The sequence below is a fragment of the Onychostruthus taczanowskii genome, unplaced genomic scaffold (assembly GCF_017590055.1).
Source record: "Onychostruthus taczanowskii isolate IOZ18803 unplaced genomic scaffold, ASM1759005v1 scaffold35, whole genome shotgun sequence".
NCBI lineage: Eukaryota > Metazoa > Chordata > Aves > Passeriformes > Passeridae > Onychostruthus > Onychostruthus taczanowskii.
Genome location: NW_024500905.1, coordinates 2,689,481 through 2,706,791, shown reverse-complemented (window position 1 = coordinate 2,706,791; position 17,311 = coordinate 2,689,481). Strand labels below are relative to the sequence as shown.

The following is a 17,311-nucleotide window of genomic DNA, read 5'->3' as shown; positions in this document are numbered from 1 at the left end:
TATGGGCTTTTAGTAAATCAGCAGTCGCACAGCCTTTAACAATTCTGACCTGTGTGGCAAGCCAAGAAACTAATTAAACTGAAAAAAGAACTGGAAGTGAGTTTTGGGAGTTGCCGGACGTGTCTCTAATAGCAGGCTCCAAAGTCCCTTTCAGACACTTTCCCAAGGTTTCCTGACTTTTTTTTTCTTTTTTTTTTTTTTTTTTTTTAACACCAACCGCTCTGTCTCTCTAATCAAGAGGAAATGGGCTTTGCATAGCTTTTGTCATGGATTCAAAGTGCAAGCTGCAGTTTTACTTGAAATCCAAGGCAGCTCTAAACCAAACATTTTGTTCAATTGAAATGTCACTATTGTCCCCCCCAAAATGGGTATGTGCACAGCCAAATAACAACACGGCTTTACTTCTGCAAACAAGAGGTCCCAGCCTGAGCAAATGCAGTTCATAGAAGGTATTGTCTTCCTCACAACAATACTCAGCACTTAGTCTGTGTTTTCAAAGTATTGTATTAAATTCAGTTAATCCTTTAAACATCCCTGAAGTTTGACAAAAAATGTTTTTAACTCCACTCTAAAGACTGAGAAACGGAGAGGGAGGCCAAAGATTATAAGTTTGTATGTCTAAATTGGTATATCTAGATTCAAATGTCCAGAGCCAGCTTTCAAGAGAAACATACTACTGATTTTTTTTCATCGATATGCTTAGACAACTTATCATCAGAATTCTGGTTTGAAAGTTCTGACCTAAGCAGCTTGTTCAGTGCAAATGATGTGATTCAGGAGGTGAAGTGGAGAAGAAACACAAGAGGCAGTAGTTTCTGTTAAAATGGTGCCGTTTCTCTTGCTTTGGTGGCAGGATTATGTAGTAGTAGTGTTGGAGGCCATTTGGGTAATACCTGTTTTTATAGGACATTTCCATTTGGAAGGAACAAGTATTCTGTGCAGGAGGTATGCAAATAAATAGAGGGCATGAGGAAACAAGCTCAGCCTGCATGCACTGAGCCAGAAAGATGATATTTAGAAAGAACTGCATCAGTTGTGGAATGCACACAGTGCAGTGTGCCCATCCTTTGCTCATTCCTTCCCCTCATCAGCATCAGAACAGCAGTGTTGGGGTCCATAAACCATCAAGTTTGTGGACCCTGACACTCTGGCCCCAGCCTTCACAAACATAAAACACATTTCTTAGTCTTATCCACTTCAACACACAGTAGTAACTGAAGTGTTTGCCTGCCCAAATACATTGTGTGTAGTGTGGTCCCCTGGAAGATAAGCCACAGGGAATTTAGGGATTTTCAGTTCTAAACCACTATGTGATAATAGTGATACAGGGACCAATAATGTCCTGCATGCTTTAGTTCTAATTGCCTGTACGCATTTTGCCAGTGGTAACTCCAGATTTGCTCTCACATTACTGAACTGAGTCTTGCAGAAAAGGAAGACTGGAAATTGATTTGGAGCAAATGGCCTGCCATGTGCCCCTTGTACAGCTGGGGCTGGCAGCCCCATTCACCTCTGGCAGGGCGGTTGGTGGCCGGACAGAGCAGAGACCAAGAAGTGTCTGTTTCACTCTGCCTATCAGCCAGTAGATAAGCTGACCATGACCAAGGCCAGGGTTCCTTTTGAGGCCAGTTAAAGCATTTGGATTTCTCTTGCTTTGATCTGTAAACAATGCATGTAATTATCTGTAAATAAGGGTATTGCATACTGTAACTCTTAGCATGTAATTAGAGCTAGACCCTCACATCATGCAACAAACTATACCAGAGCCTGAGTCACAGTGCAGATACCCAGGCTTCTGTGGGTCCTGCCACATCCAGGAGCTTTCCATTGCTTCTCACACATCCTGATAATTTCCCTTGTACTTCTCCCAATGCGACATGTATACCAAGATTAGTCTGTATAGAAGAGCCAGATTTTTTCTGCAGCTATGCTTCTAGCAAAGGACACTGTCAGCATGAACATCAAAACAAAGCATCCCACCAAAAAAAGAACAAAGCTTAGTCCTTTAGCTAGTTTTTTTCAGGTTTTGGTTTGTTGTTTTTTTTAAGCCCACTTGTAATAGCTATCAGGCTCCACAGAGTGGAGCAGGCTTTATAAAAATCAGTAATTCTTCTCTCTTACCTCTTCTGTAGTGCTAGAGTATTGAAGAGTGGTTGTTGGAATCCAGGCTTCCTCTGTTACTGCAGATTTCAAGTCAAAGTAGAGGTTTTCAGTGGGATTTTTACTGAAGTGTTCAGTCACATTTCTGATGAACATCTCTGTGCTACTCTTCAACACATTTTCAGGCCTAGAAGTAACAGCATTTGAAGAGGAGGGTGTAGTTCTAGTACTCCACACAGAAGTGTCTGCATCTTGGAGATCTAAAACAAACAAAGGAAAATTATTAAAATCGCCTCAACATTTTTATAAACAATTCATTAGATTCAATAAATGTGGCTGATACAACTTCCAAGTAGTTTAAGTGCACCTGTCAGTTCTATAGGTTCTTTGCTTTCAGTGCAAACATGTTTCTGCATCAATACCAAAGCCTGCAAAACACAACCAGAAAAAAAATAATGTCCCTGAATATTCATGCCATTCATTTTAAATATATTTTAAATCACTGTCAGTGATTCTGAAGGGAAGAGAAAGGTTGTACTTTATGCAATTTTTTTCATTTGCAACTTTTCCACTTGCTTGTATCTCTCAAATGGCACACAGTACCAGCTTTATATTGTCAGCCCTCTCCCCTCCTTTCTAAGTCCATGGGCTGGATTCACATCTGCCTTTTGTTGGTATAAGTTTAAAAGATGGCTTTGTTCAGTATAATTTTTCAAGATGATTTTTTCAAGATTTTTTTTTCCTCAATGTATGTGTTCAAGTTCCTTGTGCCCACATGAACATTTCTCTTGCTTTCTAAAATCAGTCCTGTGCTGACCCCATGCTAGTCCCTGACTGCTGCCTTCCCAAGGCTCAGCTAATGATCTGTCACTTAACTGAAGTACCTGTAAATATGGCAGTGGGTTCGCTTTTTTAGTCACGTATCCTTCAGAGAAAGCCAAAGCTGCAATTAGAGCTCAGGAAAGATTTTACTACACATTTTTCCTCCACATTTTCATGGCTCTTCCTCCCCATTGGTATGTAATTTAATATCCTTTCTTTGTGGCAGCGAGGGCAGGGTTCAAGCTGTGGTGGCCTCTACATCTGGTAGCATCACATTTCAGCTAAACTGTTGGAATTACTCACTGGCCCCTTCTCACAAAAAGCTGCCCAGCCATTGCTGTAACACAGCTAGTGTGTATTGGCCCAATGCCCAAGACACTTGGCATGTCTGTCCTTGGTCTGTCCTTGAACTGGGGTCTCCAGCATGACAGAACCTTGTTTTGCTGCTGAACCACTGGGCTGGTTGCCATTTATAACAATTTTAGCTCACAAATCCTTTAAAAACAAAGTAATGACTGGGTTAAATTACAGCAGAAGCTTTCAAATGCAATTACTTGGTGTGCAATTATGATGTCTTAGCTGGGCAATGTGTGATTATCTCTTACCCAAAGGTGCAGTGGGTAAGCATCCACAAAATCAACATTATCAGTTCTTTTGTATATGTGTAAATATATATGTTAACATGTTTATGTAAAGAAATTTGCAGCACTCTGATTTGCACAGAAAAGTGAGATTGTAAACCCTAGTAGGGGACATTTCCATGCAAATGTTTGCTGTGCTTGACAGCACAATGGGTTCATCTGGTACATGGTTCTGGAATTTTTTGAAAAGTAGTGGTTTACTGAAATGGGTTGGTATCCACAGAAGAGATTTTCCTTCCTTTTATCTAAATGTGCTTCTTTGGAAATAAAAAATTCCAAGTCTCCATTAAATTAAAAAAAAAAATTGATTAAATATTTTCCCAAATCAAGGCAATGAAAAAAATACTACAGATCTAATTCTTCTCTCACGCTTGTGCAAAGGGTTTCATCAAAATTTCAGGTCTCGTCCAACTCTGTACGATCATCTTCATGCTGCTGCTTTTGCATAACCCCCGTAGAGAGCCTGAGGTGCAGAGTCTGCTGTGGTCCCATGTCACATACCTTCATGGTTCCCACCACAAGGACAGGAACCTTGTGCTCAAGTTGTCATCAGGTGCTGCAACAAACCCATTAGCTGACAAAAGTCCAGACTTAGTCTAGATTCTGTGACAGTCATTGTTCCTGGAGATATTCTATTTGTTGTGGGTCTCTGAAATTCTACAGTAGGCAACTAGAAATCCTAGCCCTGAGGACTTGGAAAGAGCTCTTTGCCTTTCAGATATCTCTGAGATATCTCTCTCCTACTTCAGCAGGAAGTAGAACTTACTGATAGAAAGACAGCAAAAAAAGGGTATATCTGCAGTCAGCAATCTCTTAGGAAAAAAGGCCACACAACTGGGTTTCTAAATATGTATTTACACACCCAATGTGAAAACACACTAAAAAAAAAAATCTTTGCTTAATTTACAGAAAAATAGCAGTGATTCCAGCAGGAAGGCATTTGCATTCCAGTGCAATTGTGTTTTAGGAAAGCTGCTCGTCCATAAAAAGGAAGCTGGTGCTGCCAGTGACATTTATGGGACTCAGCAGCCAGGGGGTAACTGGCATTCTTGGTGCAGGAGCTGAGGGGAGAGATCAACAGTCCTGGAAGCAAAACACTTGGTCCTCAGAGAAGTTCCACCATCCCACAGAGGATGAACAAGTATTTGGTCACTGCATGACCCAACCTTTCATGTTAAGCTTTGGGCTGCTCTGGGTTTCCAGCTAAAGGATCTTTCCCAGAAAATACGGGTTACAGTTTGTTACCTGTAACCTGTGGATAGAAGTGACTTGTGTACAGAACTATGCTATACTGGAACTACAGATATATGTACCAGTATTTTCCATATATCCTACAGTGGACTGACTAATGGGGTTCATATCTGTTAAGAAAGTCAGAATCCACGTTTATATTCTAAGTAAAGCCACTACTGTGATCCTAGGATAAGGACCCTCATAGCCCTTCTTCAGTAGCAGGCACTCAAAAAAAGAAAACTGCATATTATAAGGCCCATGTAGCATATTTCTACACAAGTTGAGTTCCGAATTTTTAAACCAGAAAAAACTCACCTCCTCTCTGAACATTTGTGAAGTACATAGAAATCTCAACAGTGGTATTTTTCAGATGTGTTTAGCATTGTTCCAGCAGCCTGTTTGGAAACCAGTCATAAAACTGTTCTTGGGAATAGGACAGCAGCACAGACACTGATGTTGATCACTAGTGGCTGCATGATATACAGTGTGTGAACATAATATTGTAATAATCAGTAGCACACCCAGGAGAAATGATGATGTTCTAAGTGCACATTTCATCCACAGAGTGTACTGCAAACCACATCCATCCGCACAGCAGCAGGCTGCTGACAAGGAAGGGACTTCCATACGTTTGCATGTATGAATAGCAAAAGTGCTATTGCACTTTTGTTAGTTGTCAAGAGCTGAGAACTCTACAGTGGTGCTTTCAGCTTTAGCTGAGCTGGCAGAGTGCAGCTTTCTGAAATAGTTCACATTGTACTGATCTGCCTACTCTATTAGAACACAGTTTCAGAAAACTAAGGCAGAACTGCTAGTGAAACATAATTGAATCAGATATGTAGTGTATAAGATACAAAATACTCCATAAAACTGCATCTAACTCTCTGCAAGACTTGAAACAAGAACGGGCTCCTTTAAGTTCTCTTTATGTGCAGGACAAAATGAGTTATCTTTTTACCTGTCTAACTACTTGTAAATAAAAGAAGCATAATTCAGATTTCTGTTGTATGTTGGAGTATGAAAGAAAACCAAAATCCTCTGAATGTCCTTTCTTTCCCATTCAATGTGACTTTTAAAACCTGCAAAGTCTGTGCTGCTTGAAAATTTTTTCTTCCTTTATTTGAATGTTGTAGAAGTTAGTATCATTTGTATCTTATGTCAGAGAGGTTGAATGTCTCCAAACTCCAGTCTAATTCTGAGCTGCTCTTTTATCTGCTTGTTTTTGGAATGCTGAAGTAGCCACTGAAAGGTTCTTTCAGCATCAGTGGTAGCAGAACATCCATATAACTATGATGATAACACCATTGCTGTACCAGCCCTATTTCTGACACTATGGGTAGTTCCAGCTCACCCTGAAGTGGATTTTTGGTCACTGGAAGGGGCATCTAGATTCCACTAACTCCATTGATTACACCTCTACTGAAGAGAGCTCAGGTACTCAGGAATTACAGACACCTAGGTCTTGGCTCAGTTGCCTAAACCTAGTGGAATCTGAACTGCCCTAGGGCATGTGAGGCATTTGCCCAGGCTCTCATAACACTTATGGAAGACCTATGTCTTTCTGGGCTGGCAGCCAGAGATCAGGTGGAATATTGTGGAGCATCTCAAATGACAAAAAGCACCTCGTTGAGATAAGTGAAATAATCCCTTCCTTCAGACACCTACATTTAGACACCTGAAAGATCAAACCCACTACATCTTCTACATGAAGGTCCACACAAAATAAAGGGAGAGAATGTAATAATGAAAAATACCAGTAAAGTTGTTAGCACTAGCAGGAGATGAAACATAAAGCAGGACATGCCTGATTGCTCTGGGAAGCTGTGCCTATTGTTCCATTTTTTTTCCTCTATGAAAGTAGTTGAGCTGATTTTGTTCTATATTCTTTGTGCTGTGACTCATTGAGGCTTGAAAATTTACAAAACCCAAGGACCTAGGCTACACTGCAGATTTCTCCCTTTCTTTTTAGAAAATCTAAACCTACATTTATCTTTGAGCTTCTATCAGTATGCTACTGGATTTTGTACAAAGTCTTGTAATTATGTCCAAGGATCTGACATTGATGCCTCTCCTTATCCAGGTGGAACTCAGGTGAAGTGGTCAGCCATGTACTTGTTTGACCCAAGAAAGAAGATTCAAGTAATTTTTGATATTTCATGGGTTCACATAGATGTTAGCAAACTCTTATACTTACAACAACCTATAAAATAACTTGGAGAGATTAAAATGAATTTCAGTGAATGTATTTTAGGAAAAATGTTTTAGGTCAGCTTAAAGGTGGAATGAAAATATTGGTTATCACTATTCTAATTTATCCTGAAGAAATTTGTAAAAGTTATGCACACAAAAAATTACTACCGGTAGTGAACTTAAATGTGGATTATTGCAGTATCTACAAACACTAAAGGTGTGGAAAGCTTGAAGCCTAAAGATATTGAATTTACATTATTTCAAAAAGAGGTAAGAGTTTCTGCTTTTTCTGTGCTTCTGCCACCTTTCTTTGGTGCTTTTCCATCTTCCCGAGAGTCCCAAGAAGATACATGTCTCTTCCCTTCCCATGTTCTGCAGTTCCTAGTGCTGCTCCAGTGGTTCAGAGCAGGCTTGGAGTGTGCACTGCTCTGGTCTCTTCTGCAATCCATCTCAACCACTGAAGCATCAGCAGTGGGATGTGAACTTAATTAGCTGAAGTTCTGATTATGAAGCAGTTAAACTGAAAGGGGGATAAGGGGAAGAGAGAAGCTTATGTGAAGGAAATGACCCCAGACAAGAACCAAGGCTAGAAAAGGAAAAGGAACAGCATGAATGTCAGATGGCACATCAGACTTCAGCTCAAACCTGGTGTCTGGTATTTTGTCTATTTCAGGCTGGAAACAAACAAGAGACAGAAAGATGTTCTAGTTGTTTTTGAATTCCTTGTCCAACACCTTTTATATCTTTGTAGATCCCACTATGGTTCTTCAGTGCTTGGCACACAACTGTAACTAAACCCTCCACAAAATCAGCTACTCTTTTTGAATGTCTCGATATCCACAGCTCTAGGGTTGTCCCTACCATGTATGATATGACAGAAGAGAAATGCAATGAAGAGCATCATATTACAGAACAGTTAGTGTCACCTTCTATATCCAGACTGCTGTACAGCCCGTGTGACTGTCTCTAGAGCTCCATGCATAACTGCAGCATACAGCTTGGCCTTGTGTCTCCTCATTTGAAGTAATTCCCTACTTAGTAAATAATTTTTGGTTAGCAGTTGTTTTGAGGTTTGCTGGTAATATTCAACGTGCCACATAGCATTGAATTGGTTCTTAATTGGATATTTTATTGAAATTAACCTACCAGAACAAAAGAAGCTTGTAAGAATTGCTTATGCAGCTCAGGAGTGACATCAGTGTTAATCCGTCAGCACTAATTTGTTTACCATTAATAATGCTTAGCATTATGGAAATTTTTTTCTATCTGCCCAGAATGTCCTCATGAATGTGGTGGGAAATTAAGTCTCACTTTCTCAAGGGATACTGATACCTTATGACCATTCTTCATGTTAGCTGTTTCAGCTGAAGGCCAGATTCAAATGAGTTTGTGTGAGAAGGACTGCTTGCTGCTATTGTGGGAATCTATAGAATTAGAGGATTTTAGGAAAGTTGGGAAAAAGAAAGGTTGGGAAAAAAAAAGTTGCAGAAAGTATATTTTAGTAAATATTCAGAAGGTAAAATATGAGCAGAGATGGGTTACATTCCCAAACTGATCCTGTTTTCCACAAACAGTGATTTAGGTCAGGACTGTTACAAAACATGTAAATCCAAACACATCTCAGACGGCTGATTTGAAAACCAAATCCAAGCTCAGACTTTCCCCAGACTCAAAAAATAATGTTTGATATTTGAGTAAGATCCAGAATAAAAGGTAGTTGCAGTTATTGGGTTTGGAGCTCGTACTCTACCTGGAGTGATGTTTGGGATGCAATTCAGTGAGCTAGACCTATGCCAAAATAGAACTCTTTTTATGAGTACTGTGAAAATAGAGGGTAAATTATAGCGAAATATGTTAGCGTCTTAGTCAGGAGTAGAAAAACTTACAGCCATTTCAGCTCCAAAGATTTTGCTCAGTTTTTACTACCTTAGCTAAATATAGACCAAATATGTTATTTTAGGCAGATCCACTTCTGCTTGTACTGAAAGCAGATAGATGTTCTTGGAAGACTAATTTTACACATTTAGCATTGAAAATTTTGACATGCATATGGATGCCATGATCAGAATTGGAGGCATTAGATATTGTTGTCATAGTACTTAATACTATTTGAAAAATTAATCTCTTAACACTACTTCCACTTTATGAGCTCCTTATATTCCTAAAATTCTTAGTTAGGTATTGAGGATTATAATATCTTGTTGGTTTTTCAGCAGAGCTTTCCAGAGCTGTCAAAAATAAGGTAAGTAACACTCTTAGAAAGGATTTACAGGCCTGTCTGTAGAAAGAATTTTAGGAAAATTGAAGTAAATTCGTTTAAGAACTGAACACAGTAAACAAATGAGAAGGTGCTTTAATATCCCATTACAATTGTCTTAGTGCTTATTGGTCTTGAATTGCTTCTCCTCTGAGGATGATTAAGAAAAGTGTGTATGGTTACTTTAACTTTGTAGGCCACCCTGCATCCAGCTATTGAAAGGAAATAGCACTACCTGTGCACCTTATCTAAACTGTTCACAGTGTCTTTGAATATGCAAGCCATATGCACCCCACAGGACTTCAAATGATTTTGCCTTTTTAACCTCTAACATATATGGGAGGGCTGGGATGGCATCACGGCTTCCATTCCCTGATACTGCAAGCTATCCTTTCATACCTCCACTCAGGTGAGTAGTCCTGGTCCTATGAGGAGAGTTCTGCAAGTGCAAATTTGCTGTAAAAATGGTACCCTGCCTTACAATAACTGGGAGTTTAGAAAGAATGAGGATTTGGTTTAAACATTCTGAAAACTTGGACATATGCTACAGTTTTGAGTCATAAAACTTTTTTTTTAACCATGTAATGACAAGAATTAACAGTAAAAAGATGTCTGTAGGTTGTTCTTATTTACTATGAAGAATTGCTTAGTAGTGCACAAGAACAATATTAACAGGTTTGCCAGGAAGGATTGACAATGGGACACTGAAGAAAGCATTATCAAGCAGTATTCAAACCACTGTATCTTTCATTTTGTCATGGATATGGAAACCCACAACTACACAGATATACTGCTACATGTATCTAGGTATGTGCACAGACCTTTGCCTTTAAGGTACTGTTCCAAGAATTTCTGAGACTTTTTATTCAGTTCATTATTCTCAGGATTTTGTGTGTTCTCATGCATATGGCATCTAAGAGCAAAATTACACTGAGTAAACACACAAATATGTAAGCCATGACTGTTCCAATCATGCATTTAGGTTAATCAGAGAAATAATTGTGCATGTGTTTGATTTTCAGATGTTTTCTTGCTCTTGACAGATTGAATCTGTATTTGTATGATAAAATGAATGGGGATATGTATGATAAAATGAATGGGGAGGAGAACTTCTTTTCATCCACATTTTTGAAAAGTACTAGGAGTCAGTACCCATAGTTTAGAAATGGAAAAAGGAAATGACACAATAATAGTGAGCTGAGGTTACATATAAGCACATTGATCCAAAGATTGGGAGTAGACAAAAGCAGAGACCTCCTGAAAATATAAAGTGGATTAAAAACTCCACCAACTGTGAGAAAGACAGGACTCGTCTCAGCTGTTCTTTGATAGTTCTCAAAATGCTTTTCAACGGTGAAAAACATTCTTCTGTATGAACAAAATATCATGATTTTTCATATTTGAATTAGCATAACAGAGACATTTTTGTTACCAAAACTCCCAGGATATTTTCTTGAAGGAATAACTCACCTTGCTTTGAGCACAGATTTACATAAACAGGTTTTCCCGTCTCGCTGGCTTTTAGCTGCATCCATGTATGCAGGTACTTTTTACTCCGCTTGGCCATTACCTTCTGACCTTGTTTTGTGAGGAAAAGGGAGCTGTTGGCCACCTTCAGGAGCCCATCCTCGTGGCAATTCCACCTGACTGCCTGGGGACAGTTGACGGTGACGCTGCGAGATGACAGAGCAGAGCGTGTAGAGATGCTCAGACACTGGGCAGACTTCACATGCAGAAGCCTGTCATCTGCCATCCACTGCCACTTCTGGTTCAGGTCGGTCATATTGCACTTTTCCATAATGACTCCTCTCTTTTCTGAAAGACACTGCTGTTTCTGGACATGAATAATCAGAAACCCTTCTGGAAAAGGAAAATCCCAGAAAAATATGATTTGTTACACATTTACTTGATGAAAAGCAAATCCTCTATGATTTAAAATACATCAGCAAACAAATCTCTATTCCCACTTTCTGTGTGTTGAACTTTTCATGAAATTTCCCATAAGTTGAACCTATTTTAAAAAAACCCTCCAAATACCACACCCACGTGATGCATGTGCTGGTAATGTAAATAATGAAAATGCAAAACCCCAAGCTATTGTGGCAAGGTTATCTTGACCTTCTTTATATATAAAAATAAGAAAAAATTAAACTTGGATATAAAAGAAATCCAAGAACTATTAAATTCAAACACCAGTTCCTCATTTCCCCTGCTGGAAAGCAAACAGAGATCTACATGAGTTCTCAGTCTCTGTTTCACTTTTACAACACAGACTTTAAAAAATATAATTTACTACCTAAAAGCTGTTTTAATAAAATTCATGTTTCTGAGGGAAACATATAGGAGGATATTCACAAATTGATGTGTCTTTCAATGCCTGTGTTACAGGAATGGAGGTTCTTTACTGATAGGAAGCACGTCTGTTTTACTGGATTTATTCCAAAGTCTCTAGCTGTTAGCTTTGTGACCATTCCAATTCATGTAAGATTAGCCCTCTGTGTCACCACACTTAAAGATCAACACCAGCTACTCAAATGAAGAAAATTACAGTGCATTAATCAAAACCCCACAAAACTACCAATGCAAAATGCATACTTGTTACAGAACACAGAACTGGATATTTCAAATGCGGCCTCCCTGCCATATTGTGTTTAGGTTGTTCTTTGTTTTTAATCTCAGTTACTCAAACATTTCCAGCCCCATTAGTTACAAAGTGCTAAACCAAATGTGTATTTATTTCCCTCAATTTATGTTGTCATTCCCCGATTTTTACAGACCTGGGAATTTTCTAACTAAGCATTACAGAAAGTTCTTGTCTCTGAAGTTTAATAAAGTATGAATAAAAGACAGGAATCTCCTGTCTGAAGCATTTGTCCCAAAACCTCAGCTCCTGGATTGTCTACCAGGAGATCTTCTTAAAAAAAGAAGATGTATCTCCAGCATAGAAGAAGGCAGTTTATTTTCCTTTGGAAAGGAATCTAAACAGAATGGGCTGTGTTGGCCCTGCCCCTCATTCCTCTGGTATGAAGCCCAGAGAAGAGGTGACTCAGATTTTGTAAGTCACCAGCTGTGCTGGAGGGCTCTGCTCAGTGGCAGAAAGAGCAATTCGGCAGAGGGGAAGTGGAGAGAGACACTTACCTGAGAATGTCAAGGCAAGACAGGTAGAAACCAGGACGTGAAATAAAGAATCCATTTTCCCTCTAGCAACTCCCCATGCTTCTCTTAAAAAAACCCACCTCAGATAAGTGAAGCGAAGGCTAGGAAGGAAATGTGCCTTCACGGGGGAAAAAGTCAGTGACGAGCACTTCCTTCTATTCAATTGTTTTGGGGGGTTTTACATTACTTTGTCCTTTTAATATGATTCTTCAGTTTACTAGTTGGTTTATTTTGGAAAAATACAAGCAAAAGAGAAGTTTTCAAACACCTGGGAAATTAAAAGAGATTTTATTGAATCTCTTTAGACTAAAAGAAAGGGATCATACTTTTGTGTAATTTGTTGCATGTGAACCATTACAAATCTACAGGTCATGTGGATGGTGCTGACTAAGTATATTCTATATTATCCAGGGAAAAACATGTATTTTTTGTAACTATACACAATCAAGCAAAAGCTCAATATATTTCTAACTTCACAAGTTCTAAAAGCCAAGTGGAGGGTGGGGAGGAAGGGGAAGAGGAGGAGGCAAAGCTCTGGCATCTGTACCAGGTCTTACAGAAACTCCCCCTGACGAATCAAGAGATGCTGGGTTTGCCTTCCCATGAGGTGGTGCACCTTGCTGCACGTCAGCTGGGGATTGCCTGTGCCCTCTGGACTGGTTCCCAAGTGGTCTGAAGCCGTGGTGGAAGCTGACCAAATTGTGCTGGGCCAAGCCTGTTTGTAGGGGTACAATAGTGTGTGTGCATTAACTACTCTAAGTAAGAACAGAGACTTCAGTTAATATTTTATATTAAGGGTAATTTATTAGCAGTATGAAGCGAAGTCAACATCACTGCATTAAAAACTCATTACACCCTGTAAACAGACCTCCCAGTACTGTAAGCCATAATGCCAACTTCGCATTTCTTAAAAACAAACTTTTACTGAGCAATAAAGGAAACAGTCATAGCAGCATTTTCTTTCTTGTATAACCTGTCATGGAAGAGTCCGTATCACTAGAGGCATCTATCTCCTAGTGAAAGAAATAGAGCAGATAAACCACATATGCAAAAATTTCTGTATTAATAAAAGACAGACAAATATTTAAAATCCTTACCATTTAATATATGCTACAAAGTTTCTTTTAAAAGTAGAATGACTTACACAATTTACAAATACACTGGATTCAGGTCTGTAGCAGAAGCATGTTCTAAGACAATCAACAGTTTAGGGTAAATACATACACACTGAATAACAGACATTGTGCTCTGCAACTGCTCTGTAAGACCTACAGTAAGTACACATTTAATAGTTAATAGGATGAAGAACATATATTTCCATATAAAATATTAACTGCTTTTGAATATTTTCAAAAACAAGATTTTAAATTTTTTTTATTATCTCCTTTTTTTAATCCATAGTTGAACACTTGCAATTTTAGCAGCAAGAATATTATGTGGCCAAGAAACAAGCTCACCACATAATCAGTAATAGCACTTTACAGTACATTTGACAGTCCATTCACAAGACAGTTTGCAAACGTCAAAGCTTTTATACACTTGTTAAACATTTCTTCTGTAGAAGTCCCAATGTCCATCTGACTGCAGCAGTAGCACATACATATATTCCATATGGCAGATATCAGCATTACAGAATTAAACCCACCTTTAGATACATACACAAAATCCATGTGTAGTTTCAGTACAGTACCTTCTTTATAAATCATTTTTGGGAAGCTTGCAATACATTCATACATAGTAAGGGTCCAGCAATCTCTGTACTTTTGCCAAACCGTCCATAATCCTTTTAGAAGTTGGCCTCAAAGCCGTCTTTCCCACTGCAGTAAACTCCTTGAAGAAGCTGCTGGTAGGTAATGAAACAAATTACCTCAAGAGACTGACATTTGGTTTTACCCTCCTCGGCTTCACTGGACAGCTTCTGCAGAAAGTCTGCTTTCATACAGACTCAGTGCGTGGTGCACAAATTCATACTGCTCGCTGGTCTGAACCATTCCACCCCTGGAAAGGAAACAAACTGCACTGAAATCTTATTTCTTAAGACTGAAACACCTTCCAGCTCCTGCCAGCCCCATGACCACCAGATGACACAAGCCCTTTTCTCAGTTTTTGATTTACAGTTTGCTTGAGTAAGTGGGAGATATTTGTCAGAGCGGAATTACTTTCTTCACAGCTTATGCCATCCAGCATATGTCCAACATGAAGAATTCCCAGTTCCATCAGAGTAAGAATTAGAGAAGGAAACATCTGGCATCTACAGTGTTAAAACCTACATTTCAAATTCAGTATATTCAAAGAGAATTTTGCTCAATCACTTGGGCAAGGAAGGCCAGATATATGGATGCAGCACTACCATTGATTGAGCAAGGAAGTATACAGAATCTGGCCTTTCATTTTTGTCTTTTACTAAAAATGTAACCTTCTGTGACCTGCAGATGGCCTGTGCAGAGAACAGCTCTTCCTGTCCTCTTTCTACTGCCTACAATGCATCCTGTCCGAACAGTCACCACCTACAAAATTTTACAGCAGTGAATCATTTCATCACCAACAATGCAAAAGAGTTTAACCTAACCATAAAAAGAACTAGTTGCAGCCAGCTTGGATTAAACGCCTACTTTTTATACATTCACCTGATTGAAAATCAGTTTTTCAGGTCTAAGTATGAGGATCAAGTCCCACATCTCCAGTACTGGTTACAGTGTGATAGGAAGGGGATGTCCTACAGGAGGTAGGTGTCATAGGAGTGTTACCATTTAGCTCTGAAATTAAACTGAGCCTCCTTCTGTCAATACTGAGGTACTCGAGACTCCATGAGGTTTCCCTTCTCATGGAGCAAGTCCTCAAGTTTACTTTATACCACTTCTATTATCTCATCTGCCAGGGTATTCAAAGCTATCTAGTCTTTAAAAGTCCTTGGTCATCCTCAGTGTACCCTGGAGCAACTAGTTACCTTTGGGATGATGAAAGACCAAACGCCTTAGTGAGAATGAAGACATTGAGATATGTGTCACATCTGCCTTCAGTTAGATCTTCATTGAAACATTTAAATTTACGAGGTATTTGGATCCAGAGCACTGTTGGAACCAAATATCTTGCAGGAGCGGGTCTGAAAATCTCATGAGATCCCTAACAACAGATTATAGTACTGATGTACCAAGTTATTTGAAAAATGGTAATACTTCCTCAACAAGTATTGTCCTTCAGTATTAGAGAAGGTTATCTACAACCACAAGGTCCTTTTATTTTCTTCAGTGCTTCTGGATGGCTAAATGGCTATGGCAGGAAAATCATAATTAAAATAGGATGTACTTCTTTAAGCAAGTGACCAGCGGTCTGTGAGCTCAGGAAAATACAGAAAACCTTTTAGTGAGCCACACAGCTATTATGATATGCTATTCCTAGGAAAAAAAATCATAGGCCCTTAAATGGTCCCATCCAGCCCAAAATGGAGCACTCATAGTTTTGCCAACAAAGACATCCACAAATTCATAACTCTTGGCTGCCTTTTGCCTTGAGCTGCTTTCCTCTGTGCTTGTCCCCTGCCTGGAGATGCAGTGAGATATGAAAGGTGATGGGGAGGGCTTTGCTCTGGTCCTCTGTGCTGCCTAGTCTCCTTCCTTCCTCCTTGCTGCGGCATCCTGCTCTGCCCACGCAACCCCTTCCCAAACAGCTTCCCTCCCAGCCTTCCTCATCAAAGTTCCCCCAAGATGTTCTCTAAGGGAGTGCACTTCCCAGGTTAGATCTGCTGTGTAAAGGGGTGGGGGAAGGGAACATATCCAGGAAGAAGGACTTAACAGAAAGGGCAGGTTAAAACAATTTTGGCTGCACTAAGCTGTTTGTGGCGGTGATCCTCGCTCCTTCCTCTTCAATGCTGAAGCAATAAAAAAAACTCCCAGGAAAGCGTGTGTAAGACTGTGGGGGCTGAGCCCAACACCACGGCATCTGCCTTGTGTTAGCAAGCACAATTCAGAGGTTATGATGTTTCTGAACCCTGTATGGGCAAACAATCCACATCTCTGTCAGCTTAAAGGCATGTGAGTCTTATTCAGAGGTTTAGACAACTTAGCCTTGTCAGTGCCATTATACATGGGATTTATTGAGCTATAGTACCACAAAATGGTTTGGATTGGTAGGGACCTTAAAGACTACCTAGTTCCAAACCCCCTATCATAGGCAGGGATACCTTCCCCTAATATGAGGTTGCTCAGAGCCCCATCCAACCTGGCTCTAAACACTTCTAGGGATGGGAAAGTAAAGAATTTCTTCCTAATATCTAATCTGAACTTACTCTCTCTAAATTTAAAGTCAATAGTTCTTGTCCTGTCATTACAGACCAGTAGAAAGGCTTTTTCCGTCTTTCTTATAAGCCCCCTTTCATATTGAAATGCAGCAAAAATATGTGCCCAGATCCCTCTCCAGGATGAACAGCCCCACCTGTCTCAGACTTTCTTCAAAGGAGAGGTGTTCTGTCCCTCTGATTATTTTCATGTCCCTTCTCTGGATCCACTGTTGCAGGCCCATGTCTTTTTTGTCCTGGGGAGCGCAGAGGTGGATGCAGCACTCCAGGTGAGGTCTCACCAGAGCAGAGCAGAGGGGCAGAATCCCCTCCCTGGCCCTGCTGGCCACGCTGCTTTAGATACAGCCCAAGATACACTTGCCTTTCTGGGCTGTAAGTGCACACTGCCCGCTCATGTCCAGTTTTTCATCTGTCAATATCCCAAGTCCTTCTTACTGTCGTTCTTATGCAAGGCTCACATTTAATAGCAGGGAATTATCTGTGATCCCAAGACATTGGTTTGTGGAAATGTCTGTGTGGAAGAGCGTTTCAGGAGGAAATTTGCTCAAGGAGGGAGGTTTCCTCCCCTGTGTTCCTAGTGCCTAGAAGGGATGTAGCCACAGCTACAGCACCTGTGGG

At 39.9% G+C, this 17,311-nt stretch overlaps 2 protein-coding genes across 2 annotated transcripts in view; both read right to left on the bottom strand.

The window, feature by feature from the left end:
* Positions 1–12,478, bottom strand: part of PTPRB (protein tyrosine phosphatase receptor type B) — a 62,994-nt gene extending 50,516 nt beyond the window's left edge. The window contains exons 1-3 of the mRNA XM_041411315.1: positions 12,382–12,478; positions 10,714–11,103; positions 2,122–2,360 (exon numbers count right to left, since the gene is read on the bottom strand). Coding sequence (XP_041267249.1) covers positions 2,122–2,360; positions 10,714–11,103; positions 12,382–12,436 — 684 coding nt within the window. The 5' untranslated portion in view covers positions 12,437–12,478. The remainder of the gene's footprint in view (positions 1–2,121; positions 2,361–10,713; positions 11,104–12,381) is intronic.
* A 705-nt stretch (positions 12,479–13,183) lies between these two features.
* Positions 13,184–17,311, bottom strand: part of PTPRR (protein tyrosine phosphatase receptor type R) — a 126,100-nt gene continuing 121,972 nt past the window's right edge. The window contains exon 13 of the mRNA XM_041411249.1: positions 13,184–14,397. Coding sequence (XP_041267183.1) covers positions 14,304–14,397 — 94 coding nt within the window. The 3' untranslated portion in view covers positions 13,184–14,303. The remainder of the gene's footprint in view (positions 14,398–17,311) is intronic.